This window comes from Sander vitreus, chromosome 1 (genome assembly GCF_031162955.1).
Source record: "Sander vitreus isolate 19-12246 chromosome 1, sanVit1, whole genome shotgun sequence".
NCBI lineage: Eukaryota > Metazoa > Chordata > Actinopteri > Perciformes > Percidae > Sander > Sander vitreus.
The window spans coordinates 23783934-23806038 of NC_135855.1; the positions used below are offsets into that span (position 1 = coordinate 23783934).

At 40.0% G+C, this 22105-nt stretch overlaps 1 protein-coding gene across 5 annotated transcripts; it reads left to right on the forward strand.

Annotated features, from left to right (window-relative positions):
* Nucleotides 1-37: 37 nt before the first annotated feature.
* znf821 (zinc finger protein 821) lies at nucleotides 38-21598 on the forward strand. 5 transcript variants are annotated; one of them, XM_078248928.1, is made up of 6 exons: nucleotides 38-176; nucleotides 9296-9427; nucleotides 9562-9680; nucleotides 12026-12124; nucleotides 15838-16004; nucleotides 17753-21598. In XM_078248928.1, the coding sequence occupies exons 1-6, from the start codon at nucleotides 173-175 to the stop codon at nucleotides 18699-18701; spliced, it is 1470 nt and encodes a 489-aa protein (XP_078105054.1). In that variant the 5' UTR covers nucleotides 38-172; the 3' UTR covers nucleotides 18702-21598. The 5 variants fall into 5 exon arrangements, with proteins under 5 accessions (XP_078105054.1, XP_078105033.1, XP_078105043.1 ...); XM_078248907.1 differs by lacking the exon at nucleotides 38-176 and adding an exon at nucleotides 3340-3761 and having other exon boundaries at nucleotides 12029-12124; XM_078248917.1 differs by lacking the exon at nucleotides 38-176 and adding an exon at nucleotides 3340-3761 and having other exon boundaries at nucleotides 9565-9680.
* The last annotated feature ends 507 nt before the right edge of the window (nucleotides 21599-22105 follow it).

Consider the following 22105-nt stretch of genomic DNA (forward strand, 5'->3'; position numbering starts at 1 on the left):
CAATGACATATCCCAGAGGTTCGTGAAAGAAGCGCGGACTGGCTCCCGGCGGCGCACAGAGCCGAAGTTTATCATCACCGTACAGTAACGTTAGCTTGTAGTAGAGGACCTCTTCACAGTCTGTGCCTCTGCCAGAGACTCCCACCTGATATGCCAGTGCTCACTGGACACCATGGGTAATTGTTAAATTATGTCTTCATGATGATGAGAGATGTATGGTTGCTGTCTAGCTAGTAAGCTTCTTCTCGTCCATCGTTCTCGCATTGACTATAAAGGGCTTCGGCTTGTTATCTTAAGCCAGCTAGCTAACGTTATCGCATTGATCTCATAAACTGATTGATTCCAAGTCATTTTGTGTAACATAGTTTACAGTTTGAGCATTATGGCATATCTCACTTGGTATACAAACGCCCTAAATGTCATGACACGACGAGATTATTTTTTGAGATGGCATATTTTCTCTTAACCCTGCGGAAGAATACATTTTTACCCCGTCAATGTCGTGCTGCGGTCCGTTTACTCGTGGCAGTCAGTGATGACGACTATATGAAATGTTGTGACATTAGCAGTTCAGTGGTTTGGAGTGCCACCTAGTGTTGTTACTGTGCTATCCAAGAAATGATTCTGTAGGTAGGTTGGGCTTGATTAATAGTTTATTAAACATTATAATGTCTGGCCTGAGGTTGGATCTTAAGGGTCGTTTTCATTGATACAGATCATATTTAAACGGAGTATAGGGTAAAATAAGGTCAAGTTGGGACAGTTTTAGAGTTCATTGTGATCAAACACAAGATTAACATTAAGTGATAAAAATTGTGAAATTACATTTTTTACACTCACTCTAGTTATTCCACACCCAGGACCTAAACATGCACTAATGGAGAGATGCCATGTCAGAGTGAGGGGGCTGCCCGTTAAAGGTGCCCCGAGCAGTTGGGGTTCATGCCTTGCTCAAGGGCACCTTGGCAGTGCCCAGGAGGTGAACTGGCACCTCTCCAGCTACCAGTCCACGCTTCGTACTTGGTCCGCATGGGGAGTCACTTGAACCGGCGACCCTCCAGTTCCCAAGCCAAGTCCCTATACGGACTGAGATACTACCACCCCCAAGTCAGATAGAAGTAGCATACCAGTTAGCTGTCATCAATGATAAAGTAACAACAGAAACAATCAAATGGGTGTAACCAAAAGCACTGCTTAAAAAAAGGGGTTTTGGTGTCATAAAGAAGGTATTTATGAGATTAACTGCAGTAATTGTAATATCATGTGAAGACAGGTTGAGCCTGTTGTCCATGTGTTCACAACCTGTGTTAAATTATTATAAAACTGTCTGAGTAAACAGAGAATATGCTGAATGGGGAATCAGAGGTGGAAATTAGCTTAATATAGGCCTATACTTCCAATAGTTTTCACATCACATAAAAAAAATCAATTAATATTAATCAAATGACATTTCTAGTCATTTGATCTGCCTTTTTCCAATTTGCTTGAAGATACAAACTTGTAGTTTTTAGAATTCTTGAAGCTTCTCTAGCAAAAAGTGATTTTTAAAGACTATTTACCGAATTACAGCACAAAGTATTGCTATGAAATAAGGATTGTCAGACGTGTTAAATTTACGGTTTGCAGTGAAAAATGTTAGATGTCATTAACCTTAGCTTTCAGATAAATATTCAGAAACTTGGGGTTGGGGCCTCGGTTTCTGTGATTTGCTACATGAAGACATTGTAGAAATGAATTCATACATTGATAATACTTAATCCTATTCAGGCTCAAGAAGGGCAGGAAGCTATCCCAGCATACACCAGGTGGAAGATAGACACCTTGATCAGGTCACTAGTTCATCACAGTGCTACTTAACAAATGGGTACTCGCATTATCAAAAATGTCCAATAAACTCTTTGGACTGTGGCAGAAAAAGAAAGAAGGTTAAGCAGATAATGGGATGCTAATTTAATGAATTCATTTAACGTCGCCATTCCTTTTGGAAAATGCTTTGTTTTGTCTAGCCTCAAGACATTTTGAATGAATGAATTGAATTGTATGCAGCACTGGCAGTCTTACTTTAGACTTTAGAGTGTATGAATCAACACTTTGCCAGTGTTTATACAAGTGCACACCCATCAAGTCACTTTTTCATATTTTTGACCTGCCAGCCCAGAGGCTTATCATCTGGGTGGACAAACAACACTCCTATCACCATTCATCCACTGTAGAGGCCTGTATCACAGCAGGAATACACAGTTGCCCTGTGTCTTTGCTGTGTCAAATCTGGAACATCGACTTAAGTTTAAAGGGTTGGTTCGACCAAATTACATATCATCATATTTGATCAGTTATCTGTTGTGGTATATACCCATGCTGATGGTGTTGGATTAATGTGGCCAGGTTTTGAGATATCTGAGATTTTTGTTGCTTTCAACATTAAAAAGAAATCACTTAAAATGTTCACCAGCAAGGTGAAACAATGTTCTGGTTACTGTGGGTAATCTATGCTATCAACAGTTTTCATTCCACAGAATTGACACTTAAAAATCAACCCTGCTTAGCGAGACACATACCAGATCATTTCTACTGATGATCAGATTCATTTACACTAGAGCCCTCATTCTATCTGCTGATATTAGCTTATCACAGATACAGTAAATCAGACAGTATCTGTCTAGGTTTTGGCTGATAAGTAGTCTTGCAATGCCAGACCTATCTCCATAGCGCTGTAACCGATAAGTGATGAAAAATTGAATGACAGAAATGACAATAGTCATGATTGTGGTCATTTAGAAACAGTGTCACCATTGCGCGGTTTGTCCACCAGAGAGCACTGACAAGTGTAAATAACTTGGTCACAATGAATGAACAGCCAAGTTAAGAGATCATTATCAAAAGTCTTTGTGTTAAGCACTGGTTTTAGGTTTTAGCACTTTCAACCACCTTGAAAAATGTAGTTTGACAAAACGGTGCACTTACTATTATCCACTTATTATTAGTTACCCATCTACTTCTACTTAATGTAATACATTTAAAAATATACCAAAACAGACTACTCTTAATTGGCATTCATTTATTCTGATTATTTTGGACAAAAAAATGAATAAACATAAAATGTTGTTCCTCTCACAAATATCTTACATATGAAAGTATGGCAAAGCAACATTTATACCGCTTTTAGATTTCTCTTTTTTTTACACCGTCGCTTTTACTCCCACACGACGTGAACGCACCATAGTATGTATTTTTTTTCTTTTTTAACTTTATTACCATAGTATGTTTAGCATCAACTCTCCAACTTCCCTGCATATCCCATAATCCTGTTCGGTGTAGCTTCGCTGCTTTGGCTTTTACGTTAGAGAGATCAGCTGAGCTCGTGCGTCGCTGCAGTGAGTGCACGGATGCCAGCGGCTCGGGATCGGAGCAGCTCGGGGCCGCTCGGTGTCTCTCTGGTCGGGCTTAGACATCATTTTACACCCCCGGATCGACTGGATAATGTTTTGTTTTTTTTATTAACCGCTGCAAGAATGTGACTCTTTTATGTATCCGTTTTTTTTTTTTTTTTTTATGGTCCCGACTCTACTGATCGAGTAGACGATTTGATCAAGTTTTTTTTATTATTATTCTTTCGTTCACCATTTGTGCCCTCAGTGCGGAAAACACCTGGACTGGTCTCAGGGTAACCGTGCGGGGTTTGGAGGAGATTTCAGGTTTTTTACCGGGAGTGGGCAATAATATGTCCAGGCGAAAACAGACCAACCCCTTCAAAGTTAACTGTAGGTATTCCAGGTATCGTCTTATGCTATTTCACGCTTTATTTATCCACGCCACGTCCATTATACGTGGATACTTTGTCTGTTTCACAGGAATGTGTTGAATTATTGTTGTTTCTGTAGCGATCTGCATTAACGGTGCTTTCCTTGGTGCCCGCTGTAGCTTGTAATAGATTCATGTAGATGTGTTAAACCAAAGACAGGATTTTGTCATGACATACCATCACATACTATATTATATAGTCAGAGTATTATGTTAGCAGCTGACATTTCAATATCGTAGAATTTTCTTTTTAGGTTTGAATAAAAACAGTTTTCTTGTCAGAGTGGTAGGCTAATGGATATCTCACTTTAATTTTCATTTGTAGTTTGTATGAAGATACAGCACAAGACTTTATTGGCTGATTGATGATTTTTTTCCCCCACAATGGCCCCTTAAGTAGTTGTATTGACATAGTTTACATGTATGAAAACAAAAGAGACTTAATAAAGTAAGTGGACAGCAACACCTATTTCCTAAATAATACTTTAAATAGAATAAATATAAATTCTATTGAATTCTACAGAATAAAAAAAAACCCATGCAAAGGAGCACATTTCTGGTAAATATTCAATAGTTACTTAAAAATAGCTGTCATTTTGACATTTTACATTTTATTGATAATGTGTAATGTTCCTCATCACCTTGATCTTGTGCCAAACGTAGTACACGGTCGTGCAACATATGTATGTAAACCTCTTTCCTTTGAAATTGATAATGTGTGCAAGCTTTTAGTTGCATGTTGGGTTGACCAGTCATTTATATCACTATTTGTGTGGTTTCCAAGTAGACTGATTCACAAGAAGCCTTGTGATAGTATCTTCCTGTAGTGAGCCTATATGACAGGGCTTGTGGCTAACCATGTTTGTGGCTCATGGGTTTTGTTTTAAAGTGTAATTTCTGTAGATTAATTTAGCAAAAACACCTCAGGTGTTAAGAAGGAATCAGACCTAGAGTCTCATCACAACTAGCATATTGTTAAACGGTGATCAAAGGGGACAAGCCTTTTCTTTTACACAGTGCGTGCCATAGTTTGCACTGACACATCAGTTCCAGTAAAATATAATAACAAGAAAGCAATATAGAGCAGAAGAGTTGAAACATTCAGTTAATTAATCGATTAGTGGATTGACAGAAAAGAAATAGGCAACTATTTTGATAATTATCTAGTCAGCCCCATAGAGCACATAATCGGTAAAAACAAAGCAAAGCCTCAGCTATTCAAAATATGTGCATCTGACCGTTGTTGTTGAATGTTTCTATTGTCTGCTTTTCTCCCTTTTTTTTTTAACATGAGATAACTAAAGTATTACTTGCTACAATAAGTCTATTCGTACACATTTTCTCATATTGAGGGTTTTCTGAGTGGAACATTGTCCTCAAGCATCCTTTTGTGTATGCATGGCTTTCCTATGTATCATCAATGGCACTACACTGTTGTGAATTGTAGCATCCCATTTCATATTCTAATGAAATATTGGTATACGAAATACAAAATTAACTTTATTGAAACTAAGGAATACTGGGGAGACCCATGGTGTAAATTTACTATTGATGTCCTTCTCTGTGCTTTGGCTTTTGGCCTTCTTCCCCCCAGGATCTCCTTTGTGGTGGACAGCATGTTGACCTCTTAAACACGCTTCAATCCACAGAAAGGGATTGCCCACTGTAATCTGCTGAGTTATGCATGCTGCAGTCCGCCTTTCTAAACATAGTTTGTTTAAACTGCTGTTGAAATGCATCTTGCACTTGAGACTGCAATAATCCCTGCGAACTAATGAGCTCATTTGTTGCTCTGTAACACTTCTACAAGTGTCCAGGGTAGTGGGAGCTAAAAACCCTCAGGAGGGCCTGATACAATGTAATGTTGGCATGCGCACTTCATGCTGGGACAAATGCCAAGACATTTTTTAAACTTGACAAGCCATACCTCCCGCAGTGTCATTGGAGTGTGAGTTCAGGCACTGTGTTTTGTACCTTGACTTTCCTCTGCGGTGCCTTGATTGTTTTACTTGTCTTTTCTTGTGAGGTATGAATTCCAAACACAGAGCTGTCCCCCCTGAGAGGGTCAGACCAGACAGACAGACTGACTGACAGACCAGACAGGCAGGGAGACAGTCTGACAGACAGACAGACAGGCAGGCAGGCAGGCAGGCAGGCACACACACACACACACACACACACACACACACACACACACACACACACACACACACACACACACACACACACACAGGGAATTCCAGACAATAACACAAAAGTGCGGTCTGTCTAGCTTTGTGTTCCTCCTTGAGTTTAATGCACAACAACAGCAAGAAGAACAGCATTATATAAAAGTGATCTAGAGTTGGAGCTGGTCCATGCTTTTTGGAGTAAAGTGGATGTGTCCTTTAGGTTGACAGTAAATAGACATCAGCATGTTCAACATTATAAGTGCATGTGTTACTGTAAAAAAAATCAGAAAAACTTGTTCTTGGAGATTTGACTATAATAAATACTGTGCAGGTTATTTCAGAACTTTTTAAATATTTGAGTAAGTGTACATATGTGTTAGTACAGAAGCTACAATTTTTGTTAATTGGACTTACATTTCATCTAATATGAAAAGTGCTTACTTCTGTTTCTGTCAGGCATCGGGACTTGGTTTTGAAAGAGCCATAATTAAGATGTTTTCTCCCAAATGTTCTCCCATATTAGCTCAGCACAAATGTTTCTTGATTATCTGTTGAAATTATTAAGGAGGGGAGCAGGTTAATTTCAGGTGCCAAACTAACCAGAGAAAGTCTTCCAAAAAGAGAACAAATAGGTCACCTTCTTCTTTGCAATATTAGGTCACCAGTTAACCAGAGTGAGTATTGATCAGATGTTTGGTCCACCATCCTCGTTCTCGTGTGTGTGTGTGTGTGTGTGTGTGTGTCAGTCAGGGGGCCATAACTTCCTGCCGATTCAGATGGTGTTGTGTGTCTGGATGTGTGTGTGTGTTTTTTGAGGGGACGATGGCTGAAAAGGAGAAGGAGGGGTCTTTGAATTCAGCAGGACCCCCATTGCTTGGTGTTTGAGTAGAGTTTTGGCATTCTATCTTTTGTCTGTTTTGTTTTGCATGCTACCCCTCCACCCCCTCCCTCCCCCCTCCCTCTTCTATGTGTCTGTTGGCTGATGAGTTTGTCTCTTTGTCTGGATTCAGTCAGACACTGCGTCACCTCCTGCCTACAGACACACAGACTCAGAGATAACATCACAGTGGCAGAGACTGAGGGAGGGAGGATGGGGGAGGGAGGGAGCTAGGAGAGACAGATGTACAGACAGAGCCCTAGAAGTGGGGGGATGGGTATCTCTCACACATCAATCATTGGCTATGTGCCGTGAAGCCAGCTTGTTGTAGTAGTTCATAGTTCAATACTACGACCCACTCTACCAGTGTTAATGAATGCTTTGATTTCTCTGGGAAAAGTGCCCAAACTGCGTTCACATACTAACTTCTTGACAGTAGCTAAACAGTAGAATGACAAACCTCAGACACTCAAAGAGAGAGTGTTTGTGTGTGTGTTTGTGTGTGTGTTTGTGTGTGTGTTTGTGTGTGTGTGTGTGTGTGTGTGTGTGTGTGTGCGTGTGTGCGCGCAATACCTCAGGATTGTGACAAGGGCTGTAATTACTTCTGTCAGTCTCAGGTAACTGAAGTCAGGATCTCTCTCCCATCTCTGATCTGTGTTAATGAAGAGAGAGTACACAATGGAAGAAAATTGGATTTTAAGCTATCGTTCATTTTAGTGTTCTGAAGTGGGATGTTCTCCTGTGTGAATGCAAGAGAAGCTTTCAACAAAACTGTCTCCAGTGAAGCAGTGTTGGCAGTTAAATACAGGTTTGCAGGGTCAAGTGTGGTGATCATAAGAAAAATGAAGGGATTTTGCAGAATCCTGCAACCAAGCTATAAAACAAAGAGTGGCATCACAAGGAGTTAAATGAGCCACATATTGGCTGTCATGGTATGAAGCTTTATCCTCCCCCTCAGAGCTGATGGTATAGATATATAAGTAGTCAGAGCTACATACAAGCTGGGAGGACAGAGGGCGAGCCAGGCTGTTCAGCGTGTGGGTGGTACTGAGAGAGAGAGAGAGAGAGAAAAACACACTGAGTAGCAAGGCAGTTAGCTAGAGGAAAAGAGTGCAGGCTGCATCCCCCATGGGACTGCAGCATGGCTGTCGAACAGAGCTAGCATGTATCTGTGAGTGTATATGTGTGTGAAAAAGTGGGGGTTGGGATGCAAATTAAGTTAATGTGCGTGTGCGTGCACGCTTGCCTTGCTGGCTTAGCATTCATTATGTTTCAGTGTCGGATGGTTCATATAAAAGCACAGAAAGATATAGTCTGCACACTCCCATGAACATATATTTAATTAACACCAAGTGACGTTTAAGCGCCAAGCTTGACGCTCGAAACGCCACTTGATTGTAATTAAATATATTTTTATACCAGCATTATCTAGTGTCTAGATTCTATTTTTCTGTTTTTTTACATGTTCTTATGTCCAGCACCTAGTATTTATTGTCTGAATGTGCAGCCTAAATGGCAAAGGTGTTCTTGTGGTCCACGTCTAGAGTGGAGCCCAAAAGTCGAACAGCCAAATGTAGAATTATATAAATAATTTACTATCTCTTTTCTTTTCTTTTTTCGGTGGACTGCTGTTCTGATAATAGGTTTAACTTTTTTTTCACATATTTTATGTGTGTGGATAAAACAGAACGCTATGGAGATAAAGCACTCATATGCTGGATACAATATATTGGTAAAAGGTGGCTTCTGTATTAAAACAGACTTAATTATGAATGAATCAACATATATTTAAAAAAAAAACAAAAAAAATAAACATGTCATTTGTAAAAAATCAATTCCTCAACAGGAGGTCCTGCCACAATGGTACAAGGCCATATTGCTGTCTGTCTGTCTGTCTGTCTGGAGACACACTTATGTTCTTCCTGAATGGTTCATGGTATGCAGGAAATTGTGCCCCACACCTTTTTATGCAACTGCAAACAAAGAAATCCTGGATTATTTGCAAACTTCACTTGTAGTTCTTAAAATGGTATATTGATTAATAGATTCATTCATTTATTGTAATATCAACAACCAATACTAGGAATTTTCTTAAACAATGATACAAAGGATTTGAACCATCCAACTCTACTATATCGTCATCATATGAGTTGAGTAATAAATAAGGGTGCCATATAGACGTAATATATTTTCTGGAAAATCAAATGGATTGTTAATGGATAAAACAGATAGGAATGTCTGTTTTTGGTAAATCCAGCAAGCATTGCCAAAATGGGTCTAATATATCCAGAGATGTTAAATGATAGATACCACATAATGACAAAATCTTTGTTAGGCAAATTTACATTGCATATAGTTATATTACCCACCCACTCCAGTCAGAGCAGGTCATTGTGCTCTCTGGAAACACTTATCGTATTGACTGCTACTGCTTTTCTATCTCCAGGGCCTTTCCACACTTCAGGCATTACAGGACTTCAGCACACTATTAACATGGATGGCAGGGACGAATTCACCGAAGACAGTGAATGCTGCAGCAACAACTCCCAGGAAGTACAAGAGCAGGATAGCATCTCAGGTACAGGATGGAGGGACTGGACAGGGGAGGACTGGATGGGCTCTGTGGGACGTCCTCGGACTGAGGGGTGTTAGTGAGAGTAAGCCCTGCTCTGTTGTCTGTCTGTATTGATAGGGCTGTGTTTGCCTCCATAGAAGACAGTGATAGTGACCTTAACAACCACGGTGAGGACTCGTCCTCCAACGCCTCCGCCGACGACCACATGAGCACCAAGAGAACGCAGTGCCGCCTACAAGGAGCGGGAGTCAAAGAGGTGAGAGATTGTGCCACTTTTTGTTCATAGTGGTATTGTTTATTTCTTTGACAATATTTTGCCTCATCTTTAAAGGGGTGATAGAATGATTATATAGGGTATTTCACACTGTTCCTTAAGGTCTCCTAATAGGGTATGTAACATTGGTTGGGCTGAAAATTGCCCGAATGCTATTTTATGACCCCTTAACTACCCTGTGAATATGGCCCTGTTTGTAACAAGAGCTTTTCTTCCAAATATCGTATGCTCATGAATATTTAGATGAGCTGCACGCTGATTGGTTTGAGCGAACCACATACAAACACATTGGAGACGAGACAGCAGGTCTCATATTTCAGACACTGCAATGTTTCGTTACTAAATTCACTTCTGAGACTTTTTTATGCGAGAAAGCAACTATATAAAGCTCAAATATGGGCCGTTTTACGAAAATTGATGGCTAATTGCAAATTTGGTAAGACATGTCGGATTTCAGGAGGTCCACACAGTCTGACGAGACAGCGGCAGCCTGCTGGGCTCCATACCCAGGAGAAAGTCACTGTTTCTGGGTGACTGGATTACCGGGGCTCGGGGCTCCACGGAGCTGGCCGGCTGCCAGCATAAGTATAGTATATTTACAGTTTGAATTTCGTCACGCCACTTATAGAACAGCTACCCTAAGGTCTTACAAAGCTGACGTTTGTGGCAGATTTCAATTTAATGCATTTTTGTGAATAGGAGGGGTTTCGTTAGCTGCTGGTGTCCCTTCAATCCTATGGTTAAAGATCGAGGCTAGCTGCAGGCCCTGGAGCGCCGTCAGGGCCTCAGCATTCGGCCGCTGTCACGTTAGCCTGCTGAGCTCCTGCTGAACTGCGACACACAGTCGGACAAAATTTGCAGTTAGCCATCAATTTTTGTAAAACGGTCCATATTTGACCTCTACATAGTAGAAATGAATTTAGTAATTAAATAGCGGACCTCTGGAGATCTGCGTGACCTAGCTAGATTCAGAAGACTAAGCTGACCTCAGGTCAGTGGTGTAGCCTATGCAAATGTTGGAGTGTGACAAAGACTAGGAGTTGAGGAGTTGACGTCAACTATTAGCTTTGTTGAGATTCGCCCGTTTTCAGTAGCAATTTCAAATTGTGAGATTTGCAGAAGAAAGGGGTGTCAATGGGATTTTGAGGTTCTATGTATGTCCTATTTACCCTCCAAACTGTCGTTTTTCAACTATGACAAGGTAAAATCGGTTTTGCATTCTATCACCCCTTTAATTAGTTGAAGTACTGCCTATATGTTACAATATAGGCCACTATACTGTGAAGTTGGTGGTGGGGCATGAACATACAAACAAGACATGGATTGTTGACATGGATCTGCCCTGCGTCATTGTGTAGGTGCCCAGTTTCATTTCAGTTTTTTTCTTTAACTCTCATCCTCCAGTTGTGCATGAAACAGCAGTTGATGTGAATATTAATTTGGATATAGTTGTCCACTCTGTGTAGGAACCTATGCCACTGTAGTATATGCTGCAGTTTTAACAGGTTTAACCTCAGTTACCGTATTGTACTTACTGTGAATTCACAGTTAATGAGTTGCACATACGAGAAATAGCAGATCATTTGACTGAATTACTGTGGGGGTTCAACAGGAAGTACTGATTTATGTTATATCTGACATTTTCACAGTGTTTTCTTTTCATAGTAACTAAATGTACTGCAATGCACATATATCTAACATTTATATGGTCACCTTTTTTTGTTTGTCTAGATTAAAAATTGTATTTGTTAAACTTCTTAAAAATCTTGAGATTTATGTCAAATCAGTAAATTTGAAAAAAGAGTTATTTTCACTTTGCAGCAAAAATATCTTAGAATGTCGTATAATCATTGAAATATACCCCTACGCAATTAAGACAAAAAGGCAAACACTTAAATTGAATGGACTTTAACAGAACACCCCTGGTATCAGCCAATATGTTTTGTGCCAGGACATTCTGTTTGAAAATATTCTGTATTTCAGCTTGTGTGTGAGTCACATCTGTGACAGCACACAGCATCATGTCACTGTTAATGAGTCGTACACTCAACACATCACCAGATACCACTTGCAGAAATGTTCCAGCTGGAAACGTGAAGTGAGTAGTGACTCCACAAAGGCCCAGCAAGAAATAAAAAAATATAGTTACAGTGTCAAGCATTATTCTTTACATGACATCTTCTAAATAAATATATATTTTAGTCTATGTTTACTTTTAGAATTGTTGTCAAAATGGACATGAAATCCGAGTACATTGCTATGTCTGCTTTGCATACAGCACTGGTTTTGCTTCTGAAAGGGATTTTAATGGTGCTTGGTTTCCTCAGGAGAGCGAGGAAGGGGCAGACCACGGCATCAACTTTGTTTGTCCTCTCTGCACGCTGGATTTCAGCAGCCCTGAGAAGCTCATCTCCCATGTCTACCAGGTGAGAACAACATTGTCTCGCCTGTCCTAATCTAGACCAGAACTATGAAAACAAAGCAGCTTTAGATCCTTTTATTGCAGTCTGTTTCCAATAAGCTAGAGGTGGGTCATCACCTTTAAAGCCCCTAAGTAGCTTTCATCATCAGTACTTTAGTGAAATGCTGGTTAAGAGGGAGAAGGTGTTAAATTGTATGATCTAGTGCTTACTTTATCAGTCTTGCATTTAAAAAAATGTATTCAGTGCCACATATCTTGACGATTATTATATATTTGCTGATGGCTCTTAAGAATTTTGCAGTTGCAGGTTCACCTCTTCTCCCAGGTTCTGTATCTATCATATTACAGTAATCCACACATTTTATCTCTCATTGTATGTGTTCACCAATGGCTGTGAGGCCTCACTTCACATTCAGGAGCTGATTTATACTTCAGCATTTGCAGAATTTACACAATCAACACTGTACATGTTTTTTTTTTTGCAAATGTCGGGCAGCTTGTGCTTCTTACACTTAAAGTTGCTGAAAGATGAGTGTGCATTCTGTCACTGTAATGTTGAGCAATTACAACAGTGTCTGCCTGTTAACTGATGTGGAACGTATGGACAGTGGCAATACCACAACAGTGTTGATTGCCACTGTTACAGTAGTAATTCATTCTTAGACTAGTTCTCGGTACTGAGGACCACATTTGAATGCTGCTCAAATTATATGTAAATATGTTAAATGTCCTGTATTTTTTTTATTTTTTTATTTGTACTTTTATTTTCAAAACATTTTGTTGTATGGCATACATATTTCATTTAGAGCATTAAATAAGAAAGCATATTGTGAACACCACCTGCTTTTTCTAAAACATTTTCTTCATTTTTGATAAAATGATTATTATTTGTATTATTAATTAACTTTACATGCTTATAGCATGTACAGTACTGTGCATTACGTCCACACCATCAATTATGATTCTTATTTTTTAGCCATCATTAAATTAGATTTAATGTGTGTGTGTGTGTGTGTGTGTGTGTGTGTGTGTGTGTGTGTGTGTGTGTGTGTGTCGTCTGTCTTTGAAATATCTCATGAACCGTTCATCTAATCTAACATCACACTTGGTTTCATGATCGTGGGGTTGGAATTTGGAGTAATTTGGAAAGCATTGGATATTAAAAACTGAATAAAACTAAACGGCCGAACAATAAAGGTTGAGGAAAAAATTGACGTTAAAAAATAAAATAAAATAAAACAGCATGCTGCGCAGCCGTTGACACGCTCTGTACAGCAGTGGGGGGGGTTCACCGGCATTGACTCACCAGCCACTTTTTGCTGCTTCCAACGTTAGATGATTGCTGGATATAGGCTACCAAACTAACTTTTCTTCACTTTCCTGGAACATTGCAACTGTTGTGTTGAAAAAGGTTGAAAAACAGGCAGTGTCTACCCTTCACAATAAAAGCCCAGCTTAAATTCACTCAGAGCATTTCAGTAAGAGGAAACTCAATAAAAAGCCATTTGCCAACACTAAATATCAAACAAAAGCCATACTATACCGTATTAAGTTGCTGTGAGCTTTAAATTCACCACTTCTTAACAGAGGCAGTGTGCAGATAGGTCTGGCAATGTTTGGAAACGAACACGTCTGCTGAAGTGTAAATTTGTTAACGATTATAATGATGAGACGAGACAACACCGGCGTCATTAAACGCAGTCTGTGGAAATATCAACATGCAATATTGTTGACGAAAAAGACAACCCTAAAAGTGTAGTTGAACAGAAACTCTTTCTTTTTTACTCCATATTTCAATTGTGATATTTTCTGATTAAATTCATTCTCTGTTTGGTAAATGTAGTAGTAGGCTACAATGTATTCTTCTGATGTAGAAGTACACTGTAAGTCAGTAGTAGGCTATGTTATTACTTTCCAGGAGAAAAAAAAAAAAAAAAACAGGCTTCAGTGGGGTAGGGCAGTGCAAGATCTACTGCCCCACGCCACTTTGAGCCTGCAGTCAAGTGCCTGTCTTTGTTTTACAAATATGTTTAACTAACAATGATTAGTTGTTGTCGATAGTCGGGTCCCGGAGATGTCTGTTTATCGAAACGGCTGTGCCCAAAAGCGCTGCATAATTGTTATTTATTCACTTTCCACCACTCTCCAGCATGCCACGGACATATATTACTGAATGTATTGAAGTGCTCATATTATGCTCATTTTCAGGTTCATAATTGTATTTAGAGATTGTACCAGAATAGGTTTATGTGGTTTAATTTTCAGAAAAAAAAAAAAAAAAAAAAATATATATATATATATATATATATATATATATATTTGTTGTACTGCACATTGCTGCAGCTCCTCTTTTCACCCTGTGTGTTGAGCTCTCTGTTTTAGCTACAGAGTGAGGCATCGCACTTCTGTTCTATCTTTGTTGGGAGTCGCACATGCGCAGTAAGCTAGCTAGTCAGTTGCAGAGTATGAGGGCGTGCCATGCTAGCAGCTAGGCGAGCATTAAAACGTGTGTTACAAAGTGACGCACGTTCGTCACGGAAGTAAAGGCTGGACTACAATATAGCAGTTTGTGAACAGTGTTTCTCTGGAAGATGTTAAGTTCCTTTGGGGTGGACAATGGGTCTTTTTCACTTTGTAAACCTATAACGTGCACACAAAAAAAATATATAACACAATAAAGGAAAGGGGAAAAGCCAAAAAGCATAATATGAGCACTTTCAAGATATTGCTCCTGATAACAAAGTAAAATCCTTTCAGGAGTAGTTCAAGAAACCTTATTGAAATGATTTGATGACAAACACCATCAAATCCCCCGTTCATCTATCCCTCTAAAGTGGATTAATTCACACATGTAAACACTTTTTCTAAACATAAGGGCTTTACTGTCTTCCTCGTCAGCAGCCTCAATGTTGAAAGAGCGCCACCTGCCCATTGACCCCTTGCTGTGGCCGAAAATGGTAATGCAGTTTATTTCCCTCTGCCTGGTAGCACATTAGATGAGGGTTCGATTCCACGCGAAGAGAGGCCGCATTAAAAATAACTAAACGTGATGGGCTCATATTTACAGCAGACAAAACAACTAAACAGTACTACAGTGGCAGCTGTGGTAGAGGAAATGTGATTTAGCTTACAGCCAACCTCACCATCAGCATATACCTGATTAAAGATTACACTTCATGTCTAAACAGTTTAAAATTAGGGTAGCCTAACTTGGAGTTATTTTAAGTAATTTTGGGGTAGTATTTGTGTTCTGGAGAATGCTACAAGCAGCAATACCACAGGCCAAGCAATTGGCCCGTTCCAAACAGGCACATTTTGAACAGGCACTGTACTAGTACAAATAACCAAACGTTTTTCAATATTTGATTATTTTGAATAATTGAAAATCTTCAGCTGAGTATGATGTATGAGTTCATTGATATATCTTTTAAATGTTTGTAGTGTACTTTAAATGTGTCCTTTTTGGGCGCCCAGATAGCTCAGTTGGTAGAGCGGGAGCCCATATATAGAGGTTTACTCCTCGACACAGCGGGCCTGGGTTCGACTCTGACCTAGGCCCTTTGCTGCATGTCATTCCTCCTCTCTCTCCCCCTTTCATGTCTTCAGCTGTCCTGTCAAATAAAGGCCTAAAATGCCCAAAAAAACTAATCTTTAAAAAAAGTGTCCTTTTTATCCAGTTTCTTGTTCTTAACCTGTTTTGCTTTTTGTCTTTAACAGCACACGACTATGATGAGCAATAGCAAGAGCTATGTGTGCCCAGTGTGTGGGCGAGCCCTGAGTTCGCCTGGCTCGCTTGGACGGCATCTTCTCATCCACTCTGAGGACCGCCTCTCCAACTGCGCTGTCTGTGGCGCACGCTTCACAGACACCAACAACTTTAACAGGTTCGGCTCCTCTCTACTGTATCTTTTGTCTCGGGTCTTTAATGCATATTGCTTTCATCTTTTAAAGTAATAAGTATACATATATTTTGGAGGAAATGTTATAGATGTAGATGCGTTATTGTAACCCCAAAGTTTCTCTGTTTTACTTCAAAAGAATAACATATCTATAATTAAGCAGTTGAATTATGTAAAAAAAAAAAAAAAAATGTAAGTAAGTTGCTTCCACAGTTTTCAAGTAGATGAGACAAATAAATAATACATTAATAATATAAAAAACATTGTTTACCTCACAGTGTTTTACTGTTTTGCTGCTGCTGTTTTTTTTAAATTAATCTTTAAACATTTCTAACAAGATCTAAGGGTTCAGTAACCCTTCAACAGATCCCTTTATCAGCATATGACAAAGGCAGCAGACATCACTGATTCAGCAGGAGAAACAATTGTAAATAGTGCAGTGAATGAATTAAAAAATAATGTCAAAAGACATATTTAGATTGACTGGTTTTCTATTTGTACATCTAACAAGGTAGTCAAATCTATGAAAAGTACATTCTGAAAATGAATTGTGAAAATATGTCTTTAATACAGCACACTGGAACACTATGGAGCAGTGGTTTTTCAAAGTATGAGATAAGGCCGGATGCAGAACATGAGGGATGAATAAAATTAGTACTGCAATGACAGATTTAATGGAAATAAAAGTGCATGTTGCTTAGCAACTATCATTACATTTCAGATATAAACATTGCAAGCACTGGCAAGGTCAGGACACATAGTAGAAAGACAAATATAGTGAGAAGCCGTTATGTAAAAGCAGAGAAAAGAAGAAAGAAATCATGAGTTATAATAGTTAGTCAGGTGGTTCTATTAGTAAAACAGCATACAGTAAATATGTATAAACTGAGCACAGATATACAAAATCTGCATCATAGTTGTGTGTGAAAACCTTAACCCTAATTAACTGTGAATAAAGTAACTTTTAAAGCACCTGGCATACAGGTGTATTGTTCCAAAAGTGTTATCCAGTCACCTTCGCTTGAGCCGTTAAGAGTGTGCTAAACTCCTCTCACACACTGTCCTGCTTATCTCTGAAACAACATGGATGAGGAAATGAGTAAGATCAAATGAGTCGCCTTTTCCCCCACTGGACTAAATAGTTTCAGATAATGTCAATCATGCAGATTGATAGATGAAGTCAGCATTAACTGTTGTCTAAGTACATGTGACCATACGGAAAGGGTTGTGGTTAGAAGCTACAAAATGTTGACTAGTGGCAAATACAAGGCAACTGAAAGTGTTAATTGCCACGCATATGTCTGTGGTGTACCCTTCACTGTCATTATTATGCTAGCTGTCATACAACAAATTGATGTATCTATTAGCCTTTGATGCAGACTGGTGATTGTAGCTAAGCAACTCCTTCATTAAGTGTGGACCTGTAAGATTTGAATTGATCAAAGAATGTAGGAGATGTGTCCTGAGAGCTAAATACAAATCTAAACAAAGACAATTTAAATTTGAAGAAAAGTTCAAATAAGCAATAACGTTCACCTTTAAGCAGTTTTAGAATTGTGTCTTACTAATGGCCAATGAAGAGAATTGCACATACAGAAAGGGATGTGGAGATCAGGTCAGATTAATAAAGAAGAACATTTTCTATCAGGGGAATAATGCTGCTAATAAAAACTCTAGACATGAATAAGGGGATGTATCACTTTGACAAGCTATTTAATATTGTCTTTTCTTAGGGAGAAGCTTAAAGATGTCCTCGACACAACCATGATGGATGTCCCCGACGGAAGTGACACCTGTTCCATGTCCCTCTCTAGCAGCCCCATGACCAGCCCGGGCCACAGCACTTGCTCCTGCCACGGACCAGGCCCCAGTTCATGTCAGGGCCCTCACCCCTGTCAAGCACCTGACCCCCACCCCAATCTACGTCAGGCCCATCGTACCTGCCAGGGACCAGGCCACATCCTGAGCCAGTGTCAAGGCCCCAGACCATGTCACGGCCCAGGACCATGCGCAGTCTCTGACCAAGGACCCTCCTTTCCCTCATTGCCCGACGGCCTCCTCTCTGAAGGGCCATCACTGACATCTATCCCCGATGCTCTTAACTCCTCTTCCTCAGGCTTTCCTCCCATCCCTGACATCCTGAGCCCTATGACGGTGTATCCTGCCGGAGTGCTGCTGGTGTGCAACAGCTGCATGGCCTATCAGCAGTTAGTGGAGGCCCAGTCGCCGCTGCGAAAATGGGCCCTGCGTAGAAAGAACGAACCCTTGGAGGCCCGCATGCAGCGTCTAGAGCGCGAGCGCACCGCAAAGAAGAACAAACGGGCGTGTGAGACGGAAGATGAGAGGGAACTGAGGAGGCTGCGGGACCGCGAGGCCAAGCGCATGCAGAGGATGCAGGAATCGGAGGAGCAGCGGGCACGCAGGCTGCAGAGGGACAGGGAGGCCATGCGTATGAAGAGGGCCAACGAGACGCCAGAGAAGAGGCAGGCCAGGCTGATCCGCGAGAGGGAGGCGAAGAGGATCAAGCGACGGCTGGAGAAGATCGACCCTGCTCTGAGGACACAGATAGAGCACGATCCTGCTGCCATGGCTGCCCTCACAGCAGACATGAGCCTCTTTCAGTTCCCCTGCCCTATGCCTGTTCCTTCCATTGATAATGGTCTGTTCATGAAGCTGCCCTAAAGGGGCCAGGCCACTAGGGGGGGAAGGCAACTGGCCTCTGGCAGCACCATTAACCTCTGCACTCTGCCATCAGGCTGCCATGGTCACAGTGAACCATTCCTAGCTGCTTTACCTCCAGCTTCTTCTGTGTGGAACAGCTTGAAAGACAAACTACTTCAATTTGTAATTTATTACAGTTTAGAAAACCTTGGGAACAGGGTGGAGAATGTTTCATATTGTATGGATGATGACATAAAAGCATGTTGTAAAGAGATTTATCTGTTCGTCTGTGTGCTAGCAGATTTAACAGTTCATTCTAGTAGAGCAGTTATACTTCCTTTGAGGGGAAAGAAAAATATTTTTGCACATGGACATTCAGTGACAGGAGTGGGGACTTTGTAGCCACAGCCCCCCCTCCCTTCTGGTCCACTCCGCCACCCCAGTGACTCGGGTTTACCGGTAGCTACACCTCTCTCTTCAAGCTGCCACCATGGGTCCCTGGGAAGTTCATATTCAGTCAAACTCTACTACCTCAGCTGGCGCCATGGTCGCACACTCTGTCCCGTGGCTAACTGCGTTCCAACTCCAAGCTTCCAAAGCTCTACATGTACTGTACACTACTACAGAGGATGCGGGTGGTTTCCCACAATTTGTGTTTGCTTATATCACTCAGGCACTTTTAATAGGGCACAAACATTCACAGGAGCAACTGATTTACAAACACACCAGTTCCAGTTTGATTATGTTTCCTAACGGATAAACTCTGAACGTTTTGTCCTATTGAACACGGCCAGTGTTGAGCAGCATTCACCTTCTGAGTTGTACAACTTCATGCATTCACCTCTTTACTTTCTCTTTGCCAATATTCCTTTCCCCTTCATCGTTACACTCCGAATATTTTGCCGATGTACATTTTCTTTTTATTTTACTTTTTGTTACAGAGCTTTTCTTATTTCCTCATAAAAATGATCAGTCTGTGCTGCTGTTATTGTACTGTACAATACATTAGTTACCTCTTATAGTTTGGGCTCATCACATTAAGGGATATTGTGCTAAAATGTTCCATTTATTGGTCACAATGAAACCGTTCCTAATATGATACTTTACTTGAATTCTGCTTGCAAAGACACATTTGTTTTACTCATGAGTAAATTACGACATGAAAGTGTTATTATTATTATTAAGAGGATCATACATAGATAATGCATCCTCTGCATGCAATTTGTGTAGCATTCACATGCTTTGTAAAGCTGCAGTATACGTGACCTGTACCACTTAAAGGGGCTGTACTCAATATTCAGAACATTAATATAGCTGCAATCAACTATTTCCTTTGTTAAGATGTAGTGGAGTGATGTCATCCTGAGCAGAGAATGAAGTGTGTGTGTGTGTGTGTGTGTGTGTGTGTGTGTGTGTGTGTTGTAATCCAAGCTTCTCTGTTATTTGTTTTGATAGCCGTTCCAGCCACGCGTGCATGTTAGTGCCTTGTGCGTCGGTATCAGGTCGTGAGAAAACGTCAGTATTTGACAAGTTGGGGAGCGGTCTGAGAGCCGTGTGGAGTCAATGCCAGCCCGCTGTCTTTTCTGAGTATCGAGTACAGCCCCCTGAAATTGGGGTTAATTTATATCCATTGTTAGCAGAATTAATGAAAGATATTTATTGATTCATATGACAGAGGAACTGATTTTGTACCCGTCTTTATTTTTTATTTTTTTTATCCCCATCCGTTACTGAGCACTGGGGCTCATTTCATGACACATACAGCCCATACTGGGAGAGAGATTTTATTAATCTATATTCATTAACCTCATTCCAGCACATATTTATGCAATATGATGTGAATATATTTTTCTTGTGAACATGTTTTGGGTTATTTTGTTACTGTCAGTGGTATAAAATTGTTGTAATGTTTAAATTAGAGGCCATGTCTGGATATCCCTTGTTTAATTTCCTGCTTTTAAGGTTACCTCCAGTTTTTCTTGTCTTCACTCCTCCAGATGCAAACATTTTACAGTGTCAATAAGCAGTTTCTGAAATATTCTTCAAAGAATATCAGAGACACGGACAAGTACTGGTTCTGTTTGAGTCACTCCTAGACAAAAGTCAATCTACCTGGCTGTAAATTTGGCAAAATGGCAGCAAATTTTACAAATTAAAATTTTTTTGTTTCATCCTTGGAGGCTTTCTAGGAGTGCATCAAACCTCTATGCAACAGATGTGGTATTTATTCCAAGGGAAATGAACTCACTTTTCACTGAAACTATGCAGAATGCGACTTTAATTTAAACGGACTTCAATGTAAAGAGTTTAGCTTCTCAGGCAATTTAACTCAGTGAGAGGTCTCAAAGCCTTGAGACATCACCCTGGTCCATTATAATCATTTATAGATCTATCATATAATGTGATAGCAACAGTCTTGGGCAGTTGTGTGACTTTTCTAGGGACACTTTGTCTTCAGAGATGCGTTTTCTCTTCCTAGTTCAGCACATGAAAGCAACAGGGTCTCACTGCCATCCTATTCATGACATACTGTACCGAGGGCAGATCAGTGTTCTCAACAGAGGCTTCAGGTGTCATTTATTTCTCTCTTCTCTCAGACTATGAATACTGGGTATTCTCAGAGGTTGCTCTTTGAAATTGCTGTGATCCCCTTTGGCCTACAGTGGACCAGTGTGATAGAAAACCGTGGCGTCTGTGGTCTGACACACTATTGCAAAGGTAGTACTCTGAACTCTGAAGTGATGCTGGTCTTTAATGAGCAGCACTTTCAGTATGGATTAGATAAGCACTGCATGTTGTGAAACTGCACTTGTCGTAGAATGGTTCAATATGAGCTTGTGTTCTACTGTTAGTTTATGCCTGCCTGTTTTTTATAATCAAAAAAAAAAAAAAAAAAAGTTGGCCTTTCTATATTAATTCTATCAGGATTTTCTCTTAATGTCCATGTTTACAAAACAAATCTCTCTGAACAAGGCCAAATGAATGAGCTTAATGGCTAATGAGAACATTCGTGCTTGCTGCGATATCAATGCATATGTACAGATCATGCTGAAACCTGGTAAAGAATGTGGAAATAAACATTGACTTTACTATACTGGTAGTGTCTAGTTTCACATCCCTCCTCCTTTGTTTTATGCACACAAAACATTTGTGTCACATGCCTTTCTTTAAGAGTGAGAGATCTCTTAAAGATTTTAACATAAAATATTTAAGAAAAATTATGACCTTTGTGTTTGTTGGTACGCAGAGGCAGTGTGGTGTGTTATTTCAGCTTTTTACTTCTACTCAACTACATTTTAAATAAATACAGAAATATTGCAGTTTTTAGGGAAGCAAAACATTGACTTGTAAAGTAAGATGCAGTAATAAATTACATAAACTACCAAACAGTTAAATTAGTCATAAACCTTTTTGTTGTTTTAACG

Coding starts and splice junctions, on each gene's coding strand:
- znf821 (XM_078248897.1), top strand. CDS start 3,722: ATGTCCAGGCGAAAACAGACCAACCCCTTCAAAGTTAACT. Junction 9,428..9,561: donor AGAGCAGGATAGCATCTCAG/GTACAGGATGGA, acceptor TTGCCTCCATAG/AAGACAGTGATAGTGACCTT. Junction 12,125..15,837: donor TCATCTCCCATGTCTACCAG/GTGAGAACAACA, acceptor TGTCTTTAACAG/CACACGACTATGATGAGCAA.